At 42.0% G+C, this 24,217-nt stretch overlaps 1 protein-coding gene across 1 annotated transcript; it reads right to left on the bottom strand.

The window, feature by feature from the left end:
- Nucleotides 1-1,743: 1,743 nt before the first annotated feature.
- LOC134463006 (tubby-related protein 1-like) lies at nucleotides 1,744-14,890 on the bottom strand. The gene is made up of 12 exons (XM_063216264.1): nucleotides 14,876-14,890; nucleotides 10,504-10,618; nucleotides 9,998-10,132; nucleotides 9,623-9,754; nucleotides 8,574-8,696; nucleotides 7,388-7,543; nucleotides 6,663-6,913; nucleotides 6,011-6,126; nucleotides 5,104-5,212; nucleotides 4,029-4,127; nucleotides 3,206-3,377; nucleotides 1,744-2,549 (listed from the first exon to the last, which is right to left on the bottom strand). The coding sequence occupies exons 1-12, from the start codon at nucleotides 14,888-14,890 to the stop codon at nucleotides 2,416-2,418; spliced, it is 1,557 nt and encodes a 518-aa protein (XP_063072334.1). The 3' UTR covers nucleotides 1,744-2,415.
- Between the last annotated feature and the right edge of the window lie 9,327 nt (nucleotides 14,891-24,217).

The following is a 24,217-nucleotide window of genomic DNA, read 5'->3' as shown; positions in this document are numbered from 1 at the left end:
CTGCTTTGATTTCAGGGGCGTTTGACAACAATACAAACGACTTCTTCCACTCTAAAAACATATTGGCCAATTTTTTAACCCAAATATTAGGTTATGGCAATTTTACTATTTATTGTTTTTTTTTTTTTTAACCCATAGGCCCTACTGGGTATTTTGTTCAAAAATGTAGGGTTATTTTTACCCAATTATTGACAATAAAACTCATTCTCAAGTGATGAAGATCAATTGTCACCTACTTTGAACGTATAGGCTATATAGGCTTGAATGAAAAGTGTTACAGTAGGCAGGGGCGCTGGTAAAAAATGTTGGCCCCATGAAGGATTCAAATTTTGGGCCCCCAAAATGACAAATTATGTTATCAGCATCCTTCCAGGACCCTGTCAGAGCTGTCGGGCCCTTAGAATCTGTAACACCTTACCCCCCATCGCGGCACCCATGACAGTAGGCTAAACTATTTTGGGACTCAGGACTGTAGGCCTATGTGGAAGCGGTATGGCTGCCTTGACTGTCATGACTGGCAGTATGTTTTTACATGCATATGCATCAATGCGTGTTTTTTTCCTTCGCTCTTCTTTTACTGTCTATTATACATGTATATGCCGTATGTCCTCGGGCCTAGAACCTGTATTAAAGCTTACCTATATATACTGGAATTCGCAGGGCATGTGTACAAATTTCAGACAGAGAATATAGCTCCATTTTGGCATTTTTTAATTTGTCATCTGTTTTGAATTCAAGTAGGCTACTGTGATCCAACTAAACGTTTGAGTTCTGTATGAGCTACATGTGATGTTAAGTAGTTGACCTCAATGTGGGGAGTACAGGTGTGCCAAGGTTAATAACTAATAACTGGGTTATATGCCTTTTACAAAGTTTAGACATAAGGAAAGACATAATAAATACTCCGAAATAGAAGGCAAGTGACAGAAAAAGACTCAGTTATAGCATATAGCTCTATTCTGCTAGCCAGGCCATGCCCTCCTAGTGATGCAACACCTTCAACGTTGCTTCTAGTCAGGCCAAGAGCAATAGAAATATCGTTTCGAAGATCCTGAAAAATCGGGAACTCCTCCCACTTTCTCTGAAAGTACAACCATTCGCAAACCAAGGGAGGTGGGTTGACCATGCTGTATGGGAAATGTTCATTGCTATGCTCTTGGTCGGACCAAGTCTTGAAGAGATTTGAAAGTCAATGACAATCAGCTATCCTCTGTCCTCCAGCAGAAATACGGGTAGTAATGAAACACATGCTGTCACACATGATACCCAAGCGCGCCGGAACGGGTTTAAAACTAAGTGGTAGTGCATTTTTTTCCCTTCATTCTCTATTTCTTAAAAATGTTACTGATGCTGCACTCCACTCATATGTCTGCAGTAAAAGTTGAGAAAGCCTCATTTAGGGAGCCCAAAAGTGGGGATGCAAATGCACCACTGCACACCCCTTTCCGGCAACTGTGATGATACTGCTCGCTGGAGGGAGAATGGCTTACAGTACATCAGAACATGCTGATTATAAAGCAAGGGAGATGGCCATGTTTATTTGTCATCTAAGAAAATTCTCCACAACGTTGCACAGGCACACAATAGCACACACGCACGCACGCACGCACGCATGCACACACGCACACACGCGCACACACACACACACACACACACACACACACACACACACACACACACACACACACACACACACACACACACACACACACACACACACACACACACACACGTGTTCATGTACACACGCTGTGACACACACTCAAACAATGACGGCAGTGGGAATACATATACCAAAAATATATAAGTATATGCAGATAACAAGAATGGTCTCGAAATAAATAAACTTGCTTTTGATGAATGTGCACCACAAAGTGACCACAGCGGTAATGATCCACTTGACAGACATCATGTTATTTCAGTGCAGTGCCATGTGTGTAACAGAAAACAGATTTGCCCAAAATATACAGTATATAGGTATACATCCCACATTTTCAGCAGGTACAGAAGTGCTGAACACATGAAAGATTATAGAAAAAACAAACCATCAAATGACAGCATAGGCAACTTAGTCAATCACACACATACTCTCTTGTCTTCTCTCAATGTCCGTCAGCCATAGGAGCAGTGCACTAAACAGCTTCATAACAACCAGGGCAGAGTTGCTCTACTCCTCTCCTCAACCACGAGACGCAAGATTGAACACTTTCATTCAATGTCCACCAGGGGTCACTCACAATCCACCCGTCAATCCCATCCCGTCCTGTCACGATTCTTCTGCGTTGTGCCGTAATGACGTTTGGAGGGGTTTTCTTTCTGCGGTTGTGCGAGTTCATAGTTTTCTATACTGTCGTAGGTGAGAGCACAGTTCTGGAAGCTGGAGGGACGGGATGACGTCAGGGGTGGCTGCCTGGATCACTCGCAGCCTATCTTGCCGTCAAAACTGGAGAGGGCGATGGCAAAAGCCTGCACTGCACACATAGGGTAGTTGTAGTCCAGAGTGAAGGCATCATCCGCCACCCTCCCAAACTGCATCACGATGTAATCCACTGGAAAAGCAAACAAGACATTACATTACATTAGACTTAGCTGACACTTTTAACCAAAGCGACTTTTACAAAACAGTTACATTTTCAGTACAGGGTACTGGACTGGTTACAGTCCCTGGAGCAGTGTGGGGCCATGGAGTGCAATAACAAGGAGCGAAAGGGTGGGATCAAACCTGCAACCCTCTGATCTAAAGCCCATCACCTTAACCACAAGACCACAGCTGCCAGACATGTGCTTTATAAATCAATAACATGTATAACACCGTAGTACGTAGCAGCAACACATAGGTAAGAATGAACTTGTTTCTGTGACAATGACTGAAGGAAATTCTTGATGGTTGATGGAATTCTAATGGTTGATTAAGGCAGCAACTTTCTACATCCTTACATTATTGCCTTCTGTTTGAATACAATAAATACCCCAGATAATAGAGAAAAGTTTCCATGCACATCTAATATTCAGGTGCTGGTGACACACAGCAGAAATTGCCTAATCCATGTAAAAAAAAAATGGCATACGGGTTGACTAGATTTTCTGCACGTTTTTTTTTTAGTTTTGCCATTGTTTCTTGAACCTGATGAAGTGAGGCGTTGTAGCTGATTATACATAGGGCCCACAAAGTGCTTCTATGCCCCTGCATGAATGTCATGCTTACGGTCTTTGTTGTGGACGATTTGGAAGTTCTTGATGGAGGCCTGCGTGACGCGGCCGTTGAAGTTGAGCACGTGAGACGCCGTCTCCTCGTTCCACACCGGCGTCTTGTTGTTGAGCTCGATCATGTTGTCCATCCTCCGGTTCAGGTGGCGAATCAGAATGCCGTCGTTGTCCTGGAGACAGGAGGAGGCAGCATGCTGAGTAGTGGCTTAGATGCACAGATGACAAAATTGCAGCACATGTGGTCTGTCTTCATATGGACTCGTTATGACCAGCAGTATAGTCTACGTAGAACACAGGTATACGCAGTATACCCACCTCAAAAAATGCAAAAAATACAGTAAACCCACAGCAAAAAAGTAGACGACACCACTGGCCTTCTGTTATGTCATAGTAGAGTAGTACTATGGTAACTAACCTTTCAATGACTATTTCAGATGCCACTGGTGGTACGGTGTGCATTATGGGGCTACACTTACAGTAGTTGACCACCATCAGATAGCAGTCTGAAGTCTGGTCTATATGTGCATTTGGAATTTAGAATTGAGAGAATAGGGTACATTACAGAGTAATAGTCACCAATCACAGCCTAGGTACACCAGCATTACACAAAAGTATTAAAAACTAGAACAACAGACATTAGAGAATGAATGAATGAATGGGTGAAAGAAAGAAAGAAAGAAAGAAAGAAAGAAAGAAAGAAAGAAAGAAAGAAAGAAAGAAAGAAAGAAAGAAAGAAAGAAAGAAAGAAAAGAAAAGAAACAGAACAAAGGAAAAAAGAATGAACATTTCAAGGTTGTATGTCCGAATGTGTTTCTATTTACATGGCGAGGTCGGATGGGCACACGATCCCCTTCTTTGTCCATTCCTGGGATGATGACAGTCATCCTCCTCGGTCCCTTCATCCCCAGAACATTAGTTTCCTGCAGACACACATGAATGAATGAATGAATGAGTGAATGAATGAATGAATGTCTTTATTGTCATTGTACAGGTACAACGAAATTTTTGAAAAATAAAATGAAAAAAAAACCAAAGCACCGAAAGGTAAAGCACTGAGCTGCTGCACATCTGCGCGACACCATGGCAACCATAATATAAATAAACTCAGACAGACAGACAGACACACACAGACAGACAGACTGACAGACAGACAGACAGACACACACACACAGACACACACACAGACACACACACAGACACACACACACACACACACACACTTCAGACTGGTATTTACACTAAAACGGATACACACACTGCTTGTCTGCGCGATGATGCAGACAGCCACGCAGTTATTTTTCCCCCCTCCGCAGTGACTTGGTGTGCACCCCCGAAAATGTGACTGTCAGCAGACAGCTACGCAGTTAACGGCAGCAGGAGCCGCTGTGATTGGTCCTCTCGACCAGAGCAAGAGTGCTCAAGAACAACAAGAACAAACAGCTACGTCCTTGTTCTAACTCAGTCAAAGCATCAAGACGGCGTGTGTACGTTAAGCTGACTTTGGTTTTTTTTTCAGTGTAGGTTGCCACAGTGACAGATAAAAGTCAGCATCTGATAAAGATGTCACTGTCAACTCTATTTTGTACAAGAGTGCAAACTCTCTTCACCAATCTTATGAGGTTAGACACAAAGATAATAGTATCTATAGTAACTCTGGTAGAGCAGGTAGCATTTTAGAGAAAGGAGCTCACATATGGGGGGCACTGTGGCGCAGCGCGCTAAGCCCCCCACATTTGGGTTTGCATGCCCATGAGGACCTCAGTTTGAGTCCGGCCGGGGTCATTTCCCGGCCCTTCCCCGTCTCTCTCTCCCAATCGTTTCCTGTCATCTCTACTGTCCTGTGATAATAAAGGCCGAAAGGCCCCAAAAAATACTTTTTTTTAAAAAGGAGCTCACATATATGATTCCAGCCAGTTCCTGCCGTGCATTTGACATGTCTGGTAGCGCCCGGTCTGGATGCTGGGCGTTGTCAAACACGGTGTATTTGGTTCCCATGGTGTTGGAGCTAGACAAGAACAATAACCAGACATCAGACAGGACATTAGACCTCAAACGCAACAGCAACACGACTTCAGACATGTTTACATAGAACCATGTATTATTTTTTTTACAAATAACCTTAATGCCAAATAGATATCAATACATTTCCATAAGTGATATGGAAAGAAATTGTAGTTGGATACAATGTATGTAGTTTTATTGACATTAGGTTAGTTTGATAGGTTACATTCATTACATTTTAATTTAAAATGAGGACTCATGGCTCTTCTTTTAGATGATTTACCTCTTAGCTTAACGTCTTAGTGCAGAGCCTATGTTATAACCTTACTGTCACCAAAATTGTAATGGCTATGTCTTGATCTTGCTCTCGGTAATGTCATAACAATGTTGTTATGATGTAGTTGAGTATTTTCAGCATATAGTCAATAAGCCCGCTGGCGACCCCAGTAAGAGGCTACCCTGATTTACTCCTGAAGCATCCTCTTATGCCTCTTTTCCACTGCTGGTTTTCTGGTTGGCCCACAACTCGACACAGTGTGACTCGGTCGCCACTTTTTTGCTCTTCGATTGAGCTGTGTCGTGCCCAATTGAAAAGCAAAAAGTGGCAGCCGAGTTTTGCTGTGTTGAGCTGTAGGCCTACCACAAAAACTGCAGTGGAAAAGAGGCATAAGTATACCTCTCTGGTGGTGGGCCAAAAAGTGTGAGGAACCATTAAGTGCTTGAAGACCTTCCTGACACTCCCTGAGCTCAACCTGCAGAGAAGCACGCTAGCGTTCTAATCTGCACGCATCTGACCTCTTACCGTAACTTGCCAACAAAGTTCTCTCCTCCTCGCGAGAGGTCGGTGGGGTCGATGGAGATCAGGTAGTTGGAAGTGGTACTCTTCTTCCTCTTCCTACCGGCCAATAAGAAGACTTGCTGGAAATCACAATAAGAGGAGAGACCACAGTTAAAAGGACCCAAAGCAGGATGTCAGTGTATTAGTATTTGACTTTGCTAACGGTTGTATCTTGTGATGCTATAATCAAAGAGGTTGGATTAATAAAGAGGATTCAAAACCCGCCCACCCAATGCAAAAGAGTGTGCTCAAGTTGGGTCTCCTAAGGGGGCGTTGTCCCCTCCTTCTTATTCTATTTTTGAGGTGTTTGCACAAGAAGTGCGCTACCGCCATCTACAGCGCTAAGGAGACTCCATTTATTCTCAACCTCAGGACTCCGAAGGTCTCCTAACCAAAGGTCTCCTAAAGGGGCCTTCACCCGACATAAAGTGGATACCGGAAAATAACTAGAATGACGTATCTCTGTCTATAAGATCTCTGGTATAACCAGTTAGTATGCACATTGTTTTATGATGAGTCACTAATAGCAGTATGCAGCCGTGGCCTAGTGGTTAGAGAGTTGGTCTTTCAATCTACAGGTTTCAGGTTCAAAGAAAGGGCGTGTAACTGTGCTTACTTTCTTCTCGTAGTCCAGATGGAGATAGTAGGTGGGGTAGAAGCCCCGGTCCATTCCTCGTTTGTCGCGAGTCACCTTACACCTCACTGTTGTGCCTTGTGGCGCCGGCTGCAGGACAAACTGCTCCAGGTCGTCAAACTCGGGAGGGGTCGGTGGTCTCTCCTTCTCCTTCTTTCCTTTCTTCCCTTTGCCTTTCTTCTTTTTCTCTTTCACCTCAGACTCAGATTCAGACTCGCTCTCTTCTGCTTTGGCTGCGAGAGACACACGAAAGGATTAAACAAGAGTTTTACCCAGAGTCCATGGTGAGCTCTAACGGATTAATTAAAAACAATTAATAATAGTCCTGCTATTGCCGGACCTTATTATTATTTTGGCCATTGTGTTTCTCATTTACCTACAAATGACTACTTTTAATAATTGTGATACAAGTGCTCACTTGGAAGTTCACTTGGAAAAAAATGAAATATTGTAATTGTAATAGAAACATTACATATAGTACATGATGTATTTGTGCATGGCATATACAGAAATGTTGATGTTAAAATGGTCATTACAAGCCATTTGTGATTTGAAGGTAAATCTTAAACATCTTGCTTAAACACTGTCTTTTTGTGCTGAAAAAACAATGTAAGCATATAAAAGAAATCAATGATTTAAATGACATTTCTGATGCTTGACGCTGAAGCAATGCTAACAAGACTAGCGACAGTAGAATTGAGAGCCACCTTTTTTCTTGCTCTTCTTGTCTTTGTCCTTGTCCTTATCTTTGTCTCCTCCTCCCGTTGTAAACATGGATGCTGGGTTGGCGTTGGAGCTGGACTTCTTTTTACTTTTGGACTTGGTCTCAGGTTCGCTCTCATCACTGCTGTCAGACTTGGCAGCTACAGGGGGGTTCACAAGTAGTGATGTGGAAATAAGTGCAAATAAGTAGTGAAGATTACTAAAGAGTTTACTTGTAGGTGATTTGTAGAGCTTTAGAATTTTGGGTAAAATACAGATTATTTTATCCGACTCGAGGTCATTAAGGAGCATGGCTGTATCCATATCAGGCAGACTCCCTGAACTTCCGTCAGACTTTTGACCCATGTGACCCTTTTGACATGACAAGGGTCACATGTCAAGGAGCCTCAATGAGGAAACCTTCTGCAACGTTCTGCAACATTTTGATCCCCAAACTAACTCCTAACTATTACACCTACAGTATACCACTTGCCCCAACGGTAAAATATAGGACACAACTCAAGCAATCATCATCTACAGTCACATACAGTCAGTTAGACAACCAGACATTGTTGTGAGGGCAGCCATGCTCTAGTAGTGGTTAAGGAGATGTATGTAAGATCAGTGGGTTGCAAGTTCAAATCCCACCCTTACCTCTCCCTGTCTCACTCCATGGCTAAGTTCTCATTGAGCAAAGCAAGGCACCTAACCCCACACTGCTCCGGGGATTGTAACCAATACCCTGTACTTAACCAAAAAATAACCAAGTCGCTTTGGATAAAAGTGTCAGCAAATGTAATGTAATATAATTATTTAACTACGTAAATCAGTGGTTCTCAACCTTTTTTGAAGAAACACACCCTTGCCCTCATCACAAGCCTCCCAATGCCCCCCTAAGTATAAAAAATAAATGGACTAATGCCCCCCCAATGGCAACTAAGCACCACCCCCTCTCAGCTGTATTCTTCTCAATGACCCCCTAGAGCTCTCCAACGCCCCCTGGGGGGCTGTACCACCCCCGTTGAGAAACACTAACGTAAAGTAGCCTCTTACTGCAGCAGGGGTCACCGGCGACCCTATTCACTTGCTGAAAATGCTGAACTACATCATAACAACATTGCTATGACATTACAGAGAGCCATAGTGCTGCGCTAAGGGGTTAAGAACTGCAGAAGAATGAGCTGAGCCCACCTTTCTTTTTGTCTTTCTTAGTGTCTGCCTTGCCCCCGCCCCCATTGATCTGAAACATGGAGGCGGGCTCCTCTCCTTTCTTCTTGCTCTTCTTCCCCTTGTCGCCATCTTTGTCTTTGTCCTCTGAAACACATCAGTTCATACGCTGTCAAGAACATGCATGAGAGTTGACCTCATTTGAATGTTGGTCCCAATATTGTAGACTAGGTCCAAAACATATGCCAAATGTAACAGAACAAAACACAAAACACAAAACATAAATAGACAGTTAAACAGTTGAGCTACTACTTTAGACTGTAGCTTTGCACCCAACATGAACCTATTACACAAAACCTGCCCCAACGGTAAAATATTGGACACAACTCAAGCAATCGTCATCTACAGTCACTGGGAAGATACAGTTAGACAACCAGACAAATATTATTTTGAGGGCAGCCATGGTCTAGTGGTGCACTGTGCAGGAAATTGTCAAAAAAAGGTAATGCAACTATGCTGCACATTGAAACCGGGTTGCCTATTGCCAAATTTGATATTTTCATGACAGTTTACTAAGTAATAAACTAATATTTAAGTAATAAACTAATATTTTCTAGTATGGCCCAAGTACAGTCATTTTTGCAGCTAAACATGTCTATTCCTAGAAATTCAAAATGGCGGACCATGGAGAAGATCCCCCTTTTCATGTATGAAAAGTGCAATGTTTTATAGCGTACTGAAGTGCTATCCTAGCCGGGCTCTCACGCAGACCCTTCGTGCTTCGTGCATCTTCGTTAAACGTGAGCTCGCACTTGGGTCTGGAAATCTTAGACGAGCCTGAAGGAATCCGATATTTCACAGCCTGTCCAATCAGAATCGCGGGGCGGGATCGCGGGGCGGGGTATATACAAGTCAGTGGTTGTAGTACTGATTAAAAAAAAAGCCACGTGAATTCTCCAATCAGGTTCGAGCTATTTTGAACACACCCACGCCTTTACAGAGCTAAGCAATTGACAATATTCCAGATGGTAGGTAACAACCATCTCGTGAGAACCAGGTAAGTGCTACCCCACCTTTAGAAGATTTAGACTTCTTGTCCTTGTCCTTTGAGTCTTTCTCACTGTCCTTTGTGGTCTTCTTCTTGGTCTTTTTCTGTGGAGTATCCTCTTCCTCATCATCGTCATCATCGTCGTCATCTGATACACCTGTTAAACAAATCCATTGGTTAAAAAGGACTCCCTGTGCTGTCATAAACTCAGGCTAGGTTAAACTATTATTAATACTCTGTATATTTGTGTATTTATGCCCATACATTCACAAACATTTATGACTATACAGTCACGTTCATATACGTTCCTGCTGACAACAAAGAAATGAACAATGGATATTGTACAGAAAACCATTGACATTTGGACATTTGTGTAGGCGTGACAGGGATCATGACTTACTTTTCTTCTTCTTTGGTGCACTTTTTGTTTTCTTTTTCGCTTCTGCCTTGTCTTTCGTTCCTTCTTTGTCTTTGTCTTTCTCCTTCTCCTTATCTTTGTCTTTGTCTGGCTTCTTTTTCTTTACTTTTTCACCATCTTTTATAAAAAACACACAAAAAATCAAATAAGGAAAATAATTTGTTCATGCAACATTGACATCATGTCGTATATAAAATCCACAGTCACAAGCTAACTGGCAAGCACTACTTGTCTCAGACTGTTCACACACACACATACGCACGTGCACACACAAACACACACACACAGACACACACACACACACACACAACATAGTGACAGCTTAATTGTTTTTATTTTCAATACAGAGCAATGACGTCAATTACTGAACATTTCAGATTTACAGCACACTTGGGCATTTAGACAGACGTGGCATGGGTATCAATCAATTTGCATTGAAACAAAGAGGGACAGGACTAGATGGTTGGAAGAAATAGAGATGGCCTTACTCTGTGTGGCTGGACTTTCTCCATCTGCGCTCTTCTTACTCTTTGTCTTCTTTGGTTTGGCATCTACTCCATTGGTCTCTGCAGTCTCAGACTCAGGCTTCTTCTTCTTTGTCTTCTAGTGGGCAGAAGTAGGCTTGGGGACAAATGGAACAGGACACACATAAGACACAGTAAAAGTAAAAGGCACACATTTGAACTTGTCTCCAGTTATAGCATGGAAGTAACTGTTACGTCTTAGAGTCTAATGTCTGAATCAGAGTGCAAACCAATTGCTAACACTTATGAAATACTGTAGCAGCTGCAGCCAGTGGCGTGCACAGATATTTTAGGGGGCAGGTGCTCAAGGTCGGACAGGGGCATGTGGAACATCCAGCTGCCTCACTAGGCTATTAGGCTACATATTATATTGGAGTATTATTGTCCCTCGCTTTTGATAGTCAAGCATTTGTAAATGAGAAAGTCAACATGGACCACAGTACTTTGTGACAAAACAAACTTTCAAAAGGGCATTTTGTACAATACTGCCCTACAATTTCAGAACGCAGTACAATTCCGTACCGGTAAACTGTGAAAAAAGGCTTTAAAGTTTCCTTTCTGGTCACGCAACTGTGTAGGAGGTAAAGTGGTGCTGACACTTCCATATAATACTTTTTTATGGTGGAAATGTATGCACGCAAGAAAAAAACAAAAAAAACATCATTCTCAACATTACTTTTTAGCTTAAAAATCAAGATACTGCGTTCTGTTGTGGTACTACTGTCTACACCAAAACCACGGTTTCAATGGAGAAGTGCAGTATATTGTGTGATATACTGTGTTCTTGCCTAGTACGACGTAAAACTCTTAAAACAAAATAGCGCAGTATAATCATTTTTTATCATTTTTTTCTGAAACGAGACAAAGTTGGACCAAAATTTTTAACACAAGAAAAAGAAGGTATTTTAAAGGCAATTTCCGGTCTAAACCCATTTTCGACCATTTTCAAGATACTTCGTTCTGAAATGGTAGGGCAGAATAGGGCAGAGAGGCATGTGTTTGAGCACCACCTCATCCCTACCTGTGCACACCTATAGCTGCAGCATTTTTTTAGTTGCTCAAAACTGGCTGAGAGAGTACCTATTACTATGGACATATAGTGTGGAATTTCAGTGTCTAAAGCTATTGTCACTAGTGTGTTTAAAGGTAACACTACACAGAAATTAAACAAAATCCAGTTACTTACCATGCAAAAAAACAGGCAGCAAGAAGTACAACAGAAATTACATTAGCATGGGATAAAATTCCACTTGTCATTATAAGCAACTCACTACTACTGTGTCCTACTGTCTTTGGTTTTGTAAAAGAAGAGGCACCTTTCACCCCCCGTGACAACAGTCGTCAGGGACGAACTCAGAGGACGAACCAACTCGGAACTCAGAGGGCAGTATGTTACTTTGTAACATTAGAGAGAAAAAAATGTCAACACAGAAAGGCATGCTGCCCAGATATTTCAAAGCCCTCTTTGACAAATCGCAAGACAGATATGCAGAATTTTTTTTTTTTTTATCTGTGGACCCCTACGAAATCCCCAAATGTGATTTAAAGGACGATTTAGATCTGTGGCCTGATGTCACTTACATCCACGTGGGGAAGTATTTACTCTTCAATGAGAGCAGCTGTAAAGATGCTTTCCATGACATGGTTAATAATTATATTGCTGCCGAATCCACCCGAGTCAAGCATAATTACGTATTTGCTCACAATCTTGATACTATCTGTCTTTTTCATACCTCCCACTCCTACTCACATGAGCATGTCTGCTGCATGACATGACGGACTACTCATGCACAAGACACGTATAATGCCTGTTAATAACTGCTTTCAACATGCAAAAACTCAACCTTGAATTGAAACTTAATATCTTAATAATGTCATATGCATCTGAGTCTGAGAATGAATTGCATTTACAGTAGAATACTACAGTAATGTTGTCAGTTGCTCTTCTCCATGACTGACTACAGTACTATATCAGACAGTTGTGAACACACACACCATGACATGGTCTAATAACACAGAGCGTTACAACTTAAGCTGGTGATTATACCAACACAGAAGTCATAGTAGCCTTAAAGTGATACTGTCACATTTTTGGAAATAAGCTTATTTTACACCTCCCCTTGAGTTAAATAACTGGGTTTTACCGTTCTCCTATACGTTCAACCGTTCTCTGGGTATGGCAGCTGGCGGCTAACTGGTCTCATAGGACTCAATGTTAACTGCTAGCGTGGAGGTACATTTTGTACGGCCATACCCAGAGAACGGTTGAGCATATACGGTAAAACCCTACTATTTAACTCAAGGGGAGGTATAAAATAAGCTTATTTCCAAAAATGGGACAGTATCACTTTAATAACTTTTGTTTCTCAGTAGGCCACACTATAGGGGCCTACAGCCTTTGCCCTCCCTGGCATCAACCTGGCCCATAAAGTGCAGAGGGTCGCTAATCTGTAAGCAACCCCATACGGGGAGGGAAAGGACCCAGTGAGCCTGGAACAGACCCTGGTCTACTCAAGCTGAGTCCTGGGACAACAGTCATCCAATTAGGGGGTCGCATCTTCAGAGATAATTAAAGCCTTCTCTGTGGCCCATGTTAAGACTGCCACGTGTACAGACAAAGCAGGCATTGTATTTTGGTATGGTGAGTGTTATTAATCGAATGTTAACTATTGTGCCTTCATATTCCAATGCACTATGACTAAAACTAAGTCATCCTAAGGATATCATGGAGTCTCAGGCATAGTTATAGTAAAAACATACAGTACGTCACTATAGGGTATCAATAGCTATCACTGTATATCCAGGGTGCTGATAGAAATGTTAGCCTCCAAAAGGCCTTTACCGAGCTAACTCCTTTAAATCATCCTCCACCCCCATCCCTGCTGGCGGAACCCCTGGCTACCTTAGTTCTTCCAGCCCTGACCACTGCAACTTGAGCATGAACATAACACTGTCTTAAGCAATCTGAAAAAAAAATCAATATGATCAACTGGTACTTAAGTGTCCGTAGACAGAGCCCCAGGTCTTTCAGGAATGGCACAGCTGATAAGTCAAGTCCTATCACTGTGCATATAACACTTAATGAACTTAAACCCATTAAGACGTGGCATTAGGCCTATACATTTGCTGTTACCAGAATGACAATGACCAAGTCATAGTGCATTACTAAAGGCCGAGTGTTATGTCATAGCATTGTAGTACTATGGTAATTGACGTTGCAATGACTATTACAGTGTTCCACTGGAAGTACGGTGTGCATTAAGGAGTTTTGAACACTGACATAAAGCTTGGTCAAACTGTACTAGTCTTTGTACCATTACCAATTACTTTGAGGTTCACAGGTGGATCGAACACTATTTAAAGGAACAGACCACCCCTTTTTGATTTTCACATATGTGCAGTATTTCCGTGCATTATTCATGAATGTGCATATAATTTTCGTCTATGTGCTTGCATTGCCCCGTTTAACAGTATAGCCAAATTAGGCATACTAATGCAAGTCTATGGTACAAAATTAAACATCCTCAAATGTACTTATAAACCATTTTAAAATGAATGTAAAATTCACCAGAGTGTAAAACAGCAGTTTAATTCTGTCCAGTGATCACTTGTGACTTGATGCTAAAGATACCAGTTACTTCCAGTGATTATGCTAAGCTATGCTAATAATTCTGATCCAATGAATCTAAGAACTGAAAACACTGAGAAGAAAATTGTATGCACATTCACGAACAATGCTGGGAAATACTGCAAATATGTGAAGATCAAAAAAGGGTGGTCTGTTCCTTTAAGCAACTGATAAACAAATTTTCCCCAAAAGTTACATGAACAGGAACAGGAACTTGATATTGTTATACGGTAACACCAACATCATTGAACAGTGGCATAACTTATTAAGATATGACATATATCCTTTATTGTCTTGCCATGTCCGGTATCCTACCTCTAGGGGGCATTATTCCAATCCATTACTTACATAAACTGTTACCTAATATTTGTGTACTGTCCAAAACTATCAGTAATGCACAGTATAGCAGGAATGCAACAGTTCAACGTTTTAGATGACTATACACTGTTAACATGGTTTAAAGACCTGGTACACAATGGTAGAATCCACAGGATATTCAAACAGCAAGGCATAATGACTGATAAAAATCTGTTGTATTATGACGATACACCTTCTTCAATCGATTTTGATAACATATCATCTGTCATGATTGTTGACCAATGCCCTACAGATACAAAGACATGGCAAATTCAACTAAGAACACCCAGCACATCCACAAATTCTCTCTCATGACTATACCCTATGACCCGGATAAGGCCAAAGCCTTACCTTCTCTGCAGACATGGTCACTCTTGCTCAAATGAAGCACGGAAAAAAATCTGACCAATTTATATAATGGTTTCCCTCAAAAGTAGACGCACATTGGAACACAATATTGGTTTGTCGAAGCAACAAGGCTTGAGACAAGCTAGCCTGAACTGGAGAGATGAGATAGCTGCATTCAATGAATCGCCATCAGCAGAAAGTTGGTAATAGGATTAGCACACAAAGCCAGGGCTTGCCTGTGGCCACAAACCGGCCCGGGCATGTTTGGTACAGACCAGCACCTGTCATCCATTTTACAATTATGATGGGCTCAGTCCACTGAAGATTTAGGATGCCCTGACGGGCCGCCCCCATCTAAATTGCAGGCTGGTCTCTATAGGGGAATATTTGAAACAAACAAAATAGACCAAACAAAAGCATTGGCCCCCGATGACTGTAGGTCCACCGAGAAAATGCCCTGTGTGCCAGATGACCAGTCCATCCCTGCATAAAGCCATCTGTTGAGACAGACACGTCAACAGGAGGAACCAAGCAGGGCCTCGGAGAAGGGTGAGTGGACACCCTCTTGCTGCCTACTAAGAGGAGTATATTTGGAAGAGGAAACCAACGCACACCAGAGGTTTCGAGGTGCAGGGGGCGGGTGCAAGTTCACTTTCAGAGAGGAAGATACCGCACACTCTTGTCCATCATGCGGAATATTATTTACAGAAACAATCTTTTGGCCAGCGTGGCCTTTCTCAAGTTTTTTTAAAAGAAAATTCAGCACGATGGACAAGAGCGTGCGGTATCTTCCTCTCTGAATACAAAGAGGAGTAACCAACTGCCAACTCCTTTGAGGAGTGTAATACCCTTCCTGCAAGGGCTAGTCCCAGGTGCCGAAAGCATGACCAGTACTAGCTAAGAAGCTCTTTACACACATATGAATATTCTAAGTTTTTTTGTGTGTTTTGGAATGTGCAATACGGATAATGGTAAACAGATAAAAAAAATATCCACATTTAAAAATATCCGCACACGTGTAAGCAGCACCTAAGACCGCACAAGTGATAAATTACCCCAGAGTGGTAGTCAAAACAAGGCTGGACAAATCTATGCTATCAATGGCAAGGTCTACTGTCTTCTTGTTTATTGCTTGTTTGCCATACAGTCTGTCTATGAATTAAGCAGCTAGCTAGGTCAAATAATAAAATAATCGCAACTATACAGTCTCACGTCAGTCTGCAAAAATGTTGCTGTATTCAAATCTTTTTTTTAAATGCAAATTTCCACAATTAAGTCAACTGAGTGTTGTAGTGGTAGCCATCAATGGCTTGACTCCTCCATTTTAAAAACAAAACCCTTAGCACAGAGTCTATTTTATTACCTTACTGTCACCAAAATTGAAAGGGCTATATCTTTATCTGTTACTTAAGGATCAATGTAATGTCATAGCAATCTTGTTATGATGTACTTGAGTATTCTCAGCAAATAGTAAACATGCCCCCGTCTGCGACCCCCACTGTACTAAGGCCACGGGAGATTACTGAGGTCAATACGGATCTGCTGAGGGTTTCACAGACTTTAGCCAGACAAGGGAGGCATTGACCAGGGCTGGACTGGAGGAGAAACAGGGCCCAGGCACTTTTGGCCTAAAGGGGCCCCTCATGATTAGCGGTGCAGAACTGACTCAACGGTGGGCCCTGCACCCTCATGGGCCCCTATTTTCAGATTTTTTTTTTTAAAGGTTTATTTTTACATTTCAGGCATTTCCCAGTGGGCCCTACACCCTCATGGGCCCCTATTTTCAGATTATTATTTTTTTAAGGTTTATTTTTACATTTCTGAAAAAAGGGGCCCATGAGGGTGCAGGGCCCACTGGGAAATGCCTGGTATGCCAGATGGCCAGTCCAGACCTGGTATTGACGGAGGGGTGAAAGAAAGGAGGAGTGGCTGCAGCACTGACCTGCTGGTCCTTCTTCTGACCAGAGGCACCATCTTGTCTGGAAATACAGAGAGCAAAGTCAAAGTTTAGGACAATTTTGTGGACAATTTTATCTCAGTTCATGTACAGCATGAAGATCAATGTGCAAAATTTACCGTAGCAGTATAATAAAATTAAGAATAAAATCAAAATAAAAATTAAAAAGTTGCTAATCGCAAATTCCTTGGAGGGACTGTCTAGTGTGTTATGGCTTCTGTATTCATGTATGTATGTATGCTACTGGACACCTTAATTTCCCCCTGGGAAAATAATAAATGATACTCTACTACTTCTCTACTCTGATATTATTCTAACGGAATATAGGCTAATGGCTATAAAGATGTTTAAATAGGCCTGTAGGAATTTTTCATGTTTAGTGAAGTGAATATTTTCAACACCTGTGACACGTTTTTGTGTAGGTATTGTCTACCTTGAATACACAACAATGACAGGGCATGTGGGAAAATTGTACATATATTTTAATAATTATAATATCATCCAATCTTTGAGGAAAAAATATACAGTGTACATAATGTTCCCTGTTTGTCAAGATATTAGGACCAGTGTATGATTTGCTTAGCATACACGATGACCTTATGATACAGTGGCCCACTGGGCTACGTCACAGGCTGCTAGGGGCAACACTAATCATGTGACCAAGACTGCCTACCACATCCTATTCCTAGCCGTCTCCTAACACCCTCAACACCTTTGGAGAGACCGAGGCTGTGCATTTCCCAGGACGTACTAGGACAGCATGTTAAATATACACCTACAGTAGACATGATATACAGTAGGGGGTGAATTCAGGTAAATTGGGCCACTTTTTTGCATATAAAATGAATTTCAGTGAAAACTGACAATAAAGTCTAATCGTATCGTATCGTATCGTAATCGTATCCTATCGTATATAAGCGAATAGCCCAAAATGGCCCAATTTAGCTGACTTCACCATATACCTTTTGTGTGGAGCTAGGTTAATTTGTTGTCATGAATGATACAGATACACAAACATAAACTAGATATTAGAGAGCAAAGGCAGACATTAGGCTAGCCTATTTAGATAAGTCCTGTGTTGGGTTTGTTCCAACTGTGCACCAAGTAATTGTTTTGCTAATGTTTAGAACAATATGAGGGTTGGCCATTTTCTGTATTGGGTTTTGCTTTGATAGCCCTGGGCATTTCGTAGGCATTACAAGTGTGTTTTGACCTTATTGTAGTGTGGCAGTGGGTGTTACTGTAAGTGAAAGGGTGTGTCACTGAGCCATCATGATGTTACTCAAGTCTGATAACTGTAGTGTGTATGTCATTGGTCAACCCAGTCTCATTCCATGTTCATCACATTCTGCCGTCTGGCAATTATGCCCAGAAGTTGCGATTTCATGTTGTGAGTGACACATTAATGTTAAGGAGCAGTCCAGTTTAGGTTGCCTGCCTCGCTAAAACATTTTTATTATTAGGTTGCCTAAATCTAAACTTGACGGTCACTGAAACGAGTTTATTGTTACAATGTATGATGTTAATTTAATCATTAATCAGCCTATTGTATTGGGCAACCTTCTTAGTTGTCAAAAGGCAAAAGGTATCGCTCTCTTTGTGCAAACGTCTTGGCAGAAAGACCAGACAAAAGATATATCTATGACAAATAGGGGTGAGGTGCCACTGTGCCGGTCAGACTTTTGTGCACCATCACGCTGTGCTGTGGCGACTGGCTAATCACTGCGGCTAACGATACAACTTTCCCTCCCCTTTCTGAGTACCACGGTATCCCCGGCTGTGTCCACTTTGAAACCGTGGAAACCAGGCCACTTATTTATAGATGGACTAACGGCACAAACACTCTGCCCAGTCAAGACTAGTCCCGGCCTCACCTGCCTTTGGTGCTGAGTTATTTCAAATCTGAGTCTCCGGATATTTTTCTTTAAAAAAAAAATATTTTACATCGACCACTGTAAACCTTAATGCTGTCACATATCTGGACAAATAAGAGTCTAAGCAATAATGCAATCCATAGAGTATAGAATAGAATCTTGCATTGTTGTAGAACACATTCTTCCATTCTTCAAGAAGATTTAAAAAACGTTATGTCTTGCCATGATTAGAATATTTTTTCCCACCTTTCCTCTGTCCAGACTTCTTTGAGTGTGTGCTTTTGGAGAGGCATCTGGAGAGGTGTGCAAAGGTCAACTGGGGAGGACACACCTGGAGTACCTAGAAAAAAACACCTGCTGAATGCCTAAGCTCTTTTTGGGAAAAGGTACCCTCTGCCCATTAAAACGTAAATATCTCAGCCTCCGAAGTACATAAAAACATGAAGCTAGGACCCTCATTTTGCATTAAAATGTGTTCATTTAGCTCTAGCATACACACATGTAAAATAAAATGGTAGTCATGAAGGTTAATGAATACATAGCACATATTACGTATTTTGGGCATAGTTAATAAGCACCTTGCACCTTATTGAGTAACATAATTGACATAACAAACAATTAGTGAAAACTCAACACAAGATGACTGCTGCTACTACTATGGCTGCTACTACTAGTGTCAGGGAGGATTACACAATCAAAATGAAGTCAGAAAAAAAGAAAAAAGAAACCATACACACAAGAGGGTGAGAGAGAGGGAGAGAGAGAGAGAGAGAGAGACTGAGAGAGAGAGACAGAGAGAGAAAGAGAGAGAGAGAGAGAGAGAGAGAGTGAAAGAGAGAGAGAACAATATCACTCACTTCATCCATGTTCATACCTGTTTATTTTTGGTCCCAAAGAAACGTGTGAGGCCTAAATCATCCAATCATCCATCCACCCACCTACACATCTCAAGATCACACTAATACACACGCTCACACAGGGAACTCCACGCATCTGTGTTAACTTTCTCACTCACACTCACTCTATCTCTACCGCCAGTCAACAGTGTGAGTGAACTGAACTTACATGCACAGCATCACTCACACAGTACCGTACACAAGACGCCGGGTGAGCTTACACAGACACTGCGTGCAGCTTACACACCCCTTGCTAAGAGGATTTACAACAGGCACTATAGGAGCAGCATGCAGGAGGTGCTGCTTTACCCTATCTCAGGAGGAAGTGCCACTGGCCTCTCACCTTGGGGGCATTAGTCCCTATAGTCAGAGTTGCCAGATTGGGCGGTTACCCGCCCAATTGGGCTACTTGGAATGGCCGTCTGCGGGTACAAACGGGAAAAATTGGCCATTTGACGTTTTTTTGTCAATGCAATTTGTTGAAATTGGGTGGAATTTAGCGCAATTTGGTGTTTTTTGAGAACCTTTTGGGCAGGATTTGATCAGACACATCTGGCAACACTGCCTATAGTCCCTCATGTGGAGCCTGGGTCATCTGTGACTTCTACTGTTACTGTACTATTATGGGATTTCATACCGCTGCAGTGTCTTCTTGCGTCCATGACAACAACATAGTGAACTTACATATAACTGCAGACATGTCCACATCGCCCCCCCCCCCTCTCTCTCTCTCTCTCTCTCACACACACACACACACACACACACACACACACACACACACACACACACACACACACACACACACACACACACACACACACACACACACACACACACACACACACACTCACACACACACACACACACACACACACACACACACACACACATTTTAACTACTTCATTTACTGTATGTCCGCAATTCATCTGGACATAAATGTTACTGATACATTGATGTTGATTCACAATCCAATGCGGGTCTCAAAATGAAAGCAGTTTTAAGGATACAAACACCTCCTTCTCCAAATATGACGGCTACCAATAATGAAGGATATTGAACAATATTTGGCTATCTACTGTGCCTTTGCTTTTGTGAAGCCAACCATCTTTAGACCCCTAGTGACAAGTTTATGTCCCAGGCTTCCAAAGATAATTGCTAGACATTGGCATTCATAGGCCAAACAGCATCAGTCAAAACAGCATCGCACACAACACACACACACACACACACACACACACACACACACACACACACACACACACACACACACACACACACACACACACACACACACACACACACACACACACACACACACACACCATAATGCCTCTATATTAATATGTCACCTCTAAACTGAACACATTTGTTTTTTTCTATTTTATATACAGTATATTAGCATTTAATCACACACACACACACACACACCAATAGAGAGTCAGTGAAAAATGCCTGTGTGAATAGCTGAAGCTTTGTTTTTGCAGCTCCACCGTGACACCAGTAGAGGTCGCTGTCAACAAGGCCAAAGAGGAGTCTCTATGTACGGCACTGGGCCAAATGGCTGACTGAAGTGACACCACAAACATTATAGTGTGAGAAGGACGATTTTCTATAACTACAAGGTAATTGTTTAGACAGACTCATCAATTACTGTGCATGATCATCAGGAGTATCCTAGAAAGCGGGTTTAATCACCACAGGTGCCAAAAGCACTAGTTCATGTTATTGCATAGCTGTTACACCATTTACTCCATTGAACCAAAAGAGGTAGATAGGCTGTGTTGCCAATAGCATCCTGTCCTGTTAATATAAGATTCGAAAAGAGCGCGAGAAAAAAGGTGAGAGTTTCACAAGTCTTATCCAGCCACATTAATGGTTCATTGCCATATGCCTCGAGATCAGGCCCGGATTAATCATATGGGACCACGGCACAGTGCCCAGGGGCACCACATTGTCTCAATACGGCCCTGATGAGCTAGATGGATCAAGTCCCTGTTGTTTACCAAAACACCACTAACTCTTAAATGTCTTCAGTTGTGTGGCCAACCAGGGAATGGAATGGGTCTGCTAACTGTTGGCATTCCTGAGAACCCTCACCCTGTGTGTGCCTTTGAGTGTGTGTGTGTGTGTGTGTGTGTGTGTGTGTGTGTGTGTGTGTGTGTGTGTGTGTGTGTGTGTGTGTGTGTGTGTGTGTGTGTGTGAAAGAGAAAGAAAGAAAGAGAGAGAGAGAGAGAGAGAGAGAGAGAGAGAGAGAGAGAGAGAGAGAGAGAGAGAGAGAGAGAGAGAGAGAGAGAGAGAGAGAGAACACCACCCATCCAAGCCCATCTCTCTAACAGCATCACACACAGCTCTTGGCACCGGTCCTAAGAAGGGCCACAGACCTTCGGGGGGGGAGGAAGGGGGTCTACATAGAGGTTGGCTTGGGGGACAGTGGTCGTGGTGTGGAGATGTGGTCAGAAAGAAGAGCAGGCTCTTAAAGGGGCAGTCACTCTCTAATGTTATCTGGTCATGCTCCGTGTTGCCAGATGGAAAATGCTGAATTATCGTACCAAAACCTTGTTACTCTATTCTACTCATACTAAAACCTCAAAATTATTGATTTTGGGGGCTTTTTGGGAGGAAAATTATCGTACAAGACCCAAATTGCTGTTTCAAGGCATCTAAATGAACTGAATGACAGCTCTGAAATTATTGTATTCTGTACAGAACATCTGTGAATCTAGGTCCAGAATTAGGCTTGTGTTCTGTCCTTTTGTCCGCCATATTGTGAAGCCAACTTACACCATTGGCGCTTTTCATTATCCAACCCCCCGTCCTCCCTTGTGCTTGTGGCTTCGTGATGACGATGATGATATTAGGAGACCGGAAATTTTGTACAAAATGATGTGAAATGGGTGTAAGGCGGATTACTGATTGAGTTGCTCATGCTTATTGATTATGCAAATGTGCAAATATGATTATTTGGTTAATCTGGTTCTAAAATATGTACTCAGCAAATAATTTGCCAGAGTTAGATTCCAGGTGTTCAGCTAAAATCTGTTGCAGCAACACTACACAGTGTTATTTGACTCCTCTGGATTGGAGTTGTTGAGCTAAGAGAGCTAGAGAGTTAATGTTTATCTCCCTAGAGAGTTATGAAAACCTCACCTCCCCAAATTTGAAATGATTTGGCAACATGAGCAACCATTTTGTTTTAGTCCCCTATAAGTGAACCAGTGGTGTAGTCTACTTTTTGTAGTGGGTATACTGTATATTGAGCATTTTTGAGGTGGGTATACTGTATATATTTGTGCTATTCTAAATAATGGATCAATCAAATTTAAGTGGGTATACTGAAATCCCTAAAATTTTGAGGTGGGTGTACTGCGTATACCAGCATTCTACGTAGACTACACCACTGAAGTGAACCAAACTAAATCCTCTGTAAGTGAACCAACAGACAAAGAACTCTGTTCTGTTTTTCTTTACATTGTGACATTGTGTGTATACTACAATAGGTGCTCTTTCTGGTCGTGTTAGGCTTTTTCAGTTCTCTTTTTGTTCACCCAATAGATAGATAGATAGAACCAATAGAGCTCTTGTGATTCCACTTGTTCCAGGTGTAACTTGTCAAACCACTGATAGCCTGGTTGTAACAGGCAGAGTTTGATGCCAACACCATGAAACGGTCATTCTACCCAATCCAAATCAATCTGTCAATCAATTCCTGACCTCACCTGAGTGCTAAGGGCTGCCATGCAATGAATCAATTACTGCCTGCACCTGCCAAACGCTTCATCACTCTGGTCACATGGTTCACTTAAACATGTATTTAAACCGGGACTGTTGCATTGTACTGCTCACTGGTTGCTAACTAGCTAGCTGGCTGGCTGGCTGGCCTGCCGGCCCGGCTAGCTGGTCACGTTGAAAGGGTGGCTTTATGGCTTGCTTACTAGCTTGTTTGTTAGCTTGCTTGCCAGCTAGCTGTGGCCTGCATTTTCCTTAAGGTTATTTTCAGGCCATTTTTTAATAATATCTGAGCATTGGAATGCATTTGCATACCCTTCATTGATGATACTAGACTTGTCCACCTGCCAGCACTAGACAAATCTGGCAATCAGGCATTTATTTTACATATCTAATTCGGCTGATGTTTATTGGACTCTAGTGAGTATAATCAGTCCAATAACTTGTCTGATAGTAACTCTTTAATTGGACTCACCTGAGTATAATCAGTCCAATCAGTTTTCTGATTGCAACTCTATAATTGGAATCAACTGAGTATAATCAGTCCAATCAGTTGTCTGATTGTAACTCTATACAGTGTATAAGGGCAATGTAACACTATTTGGTGTTACCAGGGAGTTAATAACTAACTCTGCTTGAAGTTATTACAACTCTCTGAGTATTAATAACTAACTCTGCTTGGAGTTACTGCAACTCTCTGAGTATTAACACATTTGGGAGTGGTCTACTAACACTCCACAGATTGGGACAATATAAACACTTTCATAGTGTTAAGATTAACACTCTCATAGTTGATTCTAACTCTCTGGAATTTGCTGTGTAACCTATGTATAGGCCCCAGTCAGGGTGTGGTTAGGTCTTTCAATTGTTTGTTCTAAACCACCGATGCTA

The sequence above is a fragment of the Engraulis encrasicolus genome, chromosome 14 (genome assembly GCF_034702125.1).
Source record: "Engraulis encrasicolus isolate BLACKSEA-1 chromosome 14, IST_EnEncr_1.0, whole genome shotgun sequence".
NCBI lineage: Eukaryota > Metazoa > Chordata > Actinopteri > Clupeiformes > Engraulidae > Engraulis > Engraulis encrasicolus.
The sequence above is the reverse complement of the archived record's forward strand: the minus strand, read 5'-3'. Positions and strand labels throughout refer to the sequence as shown.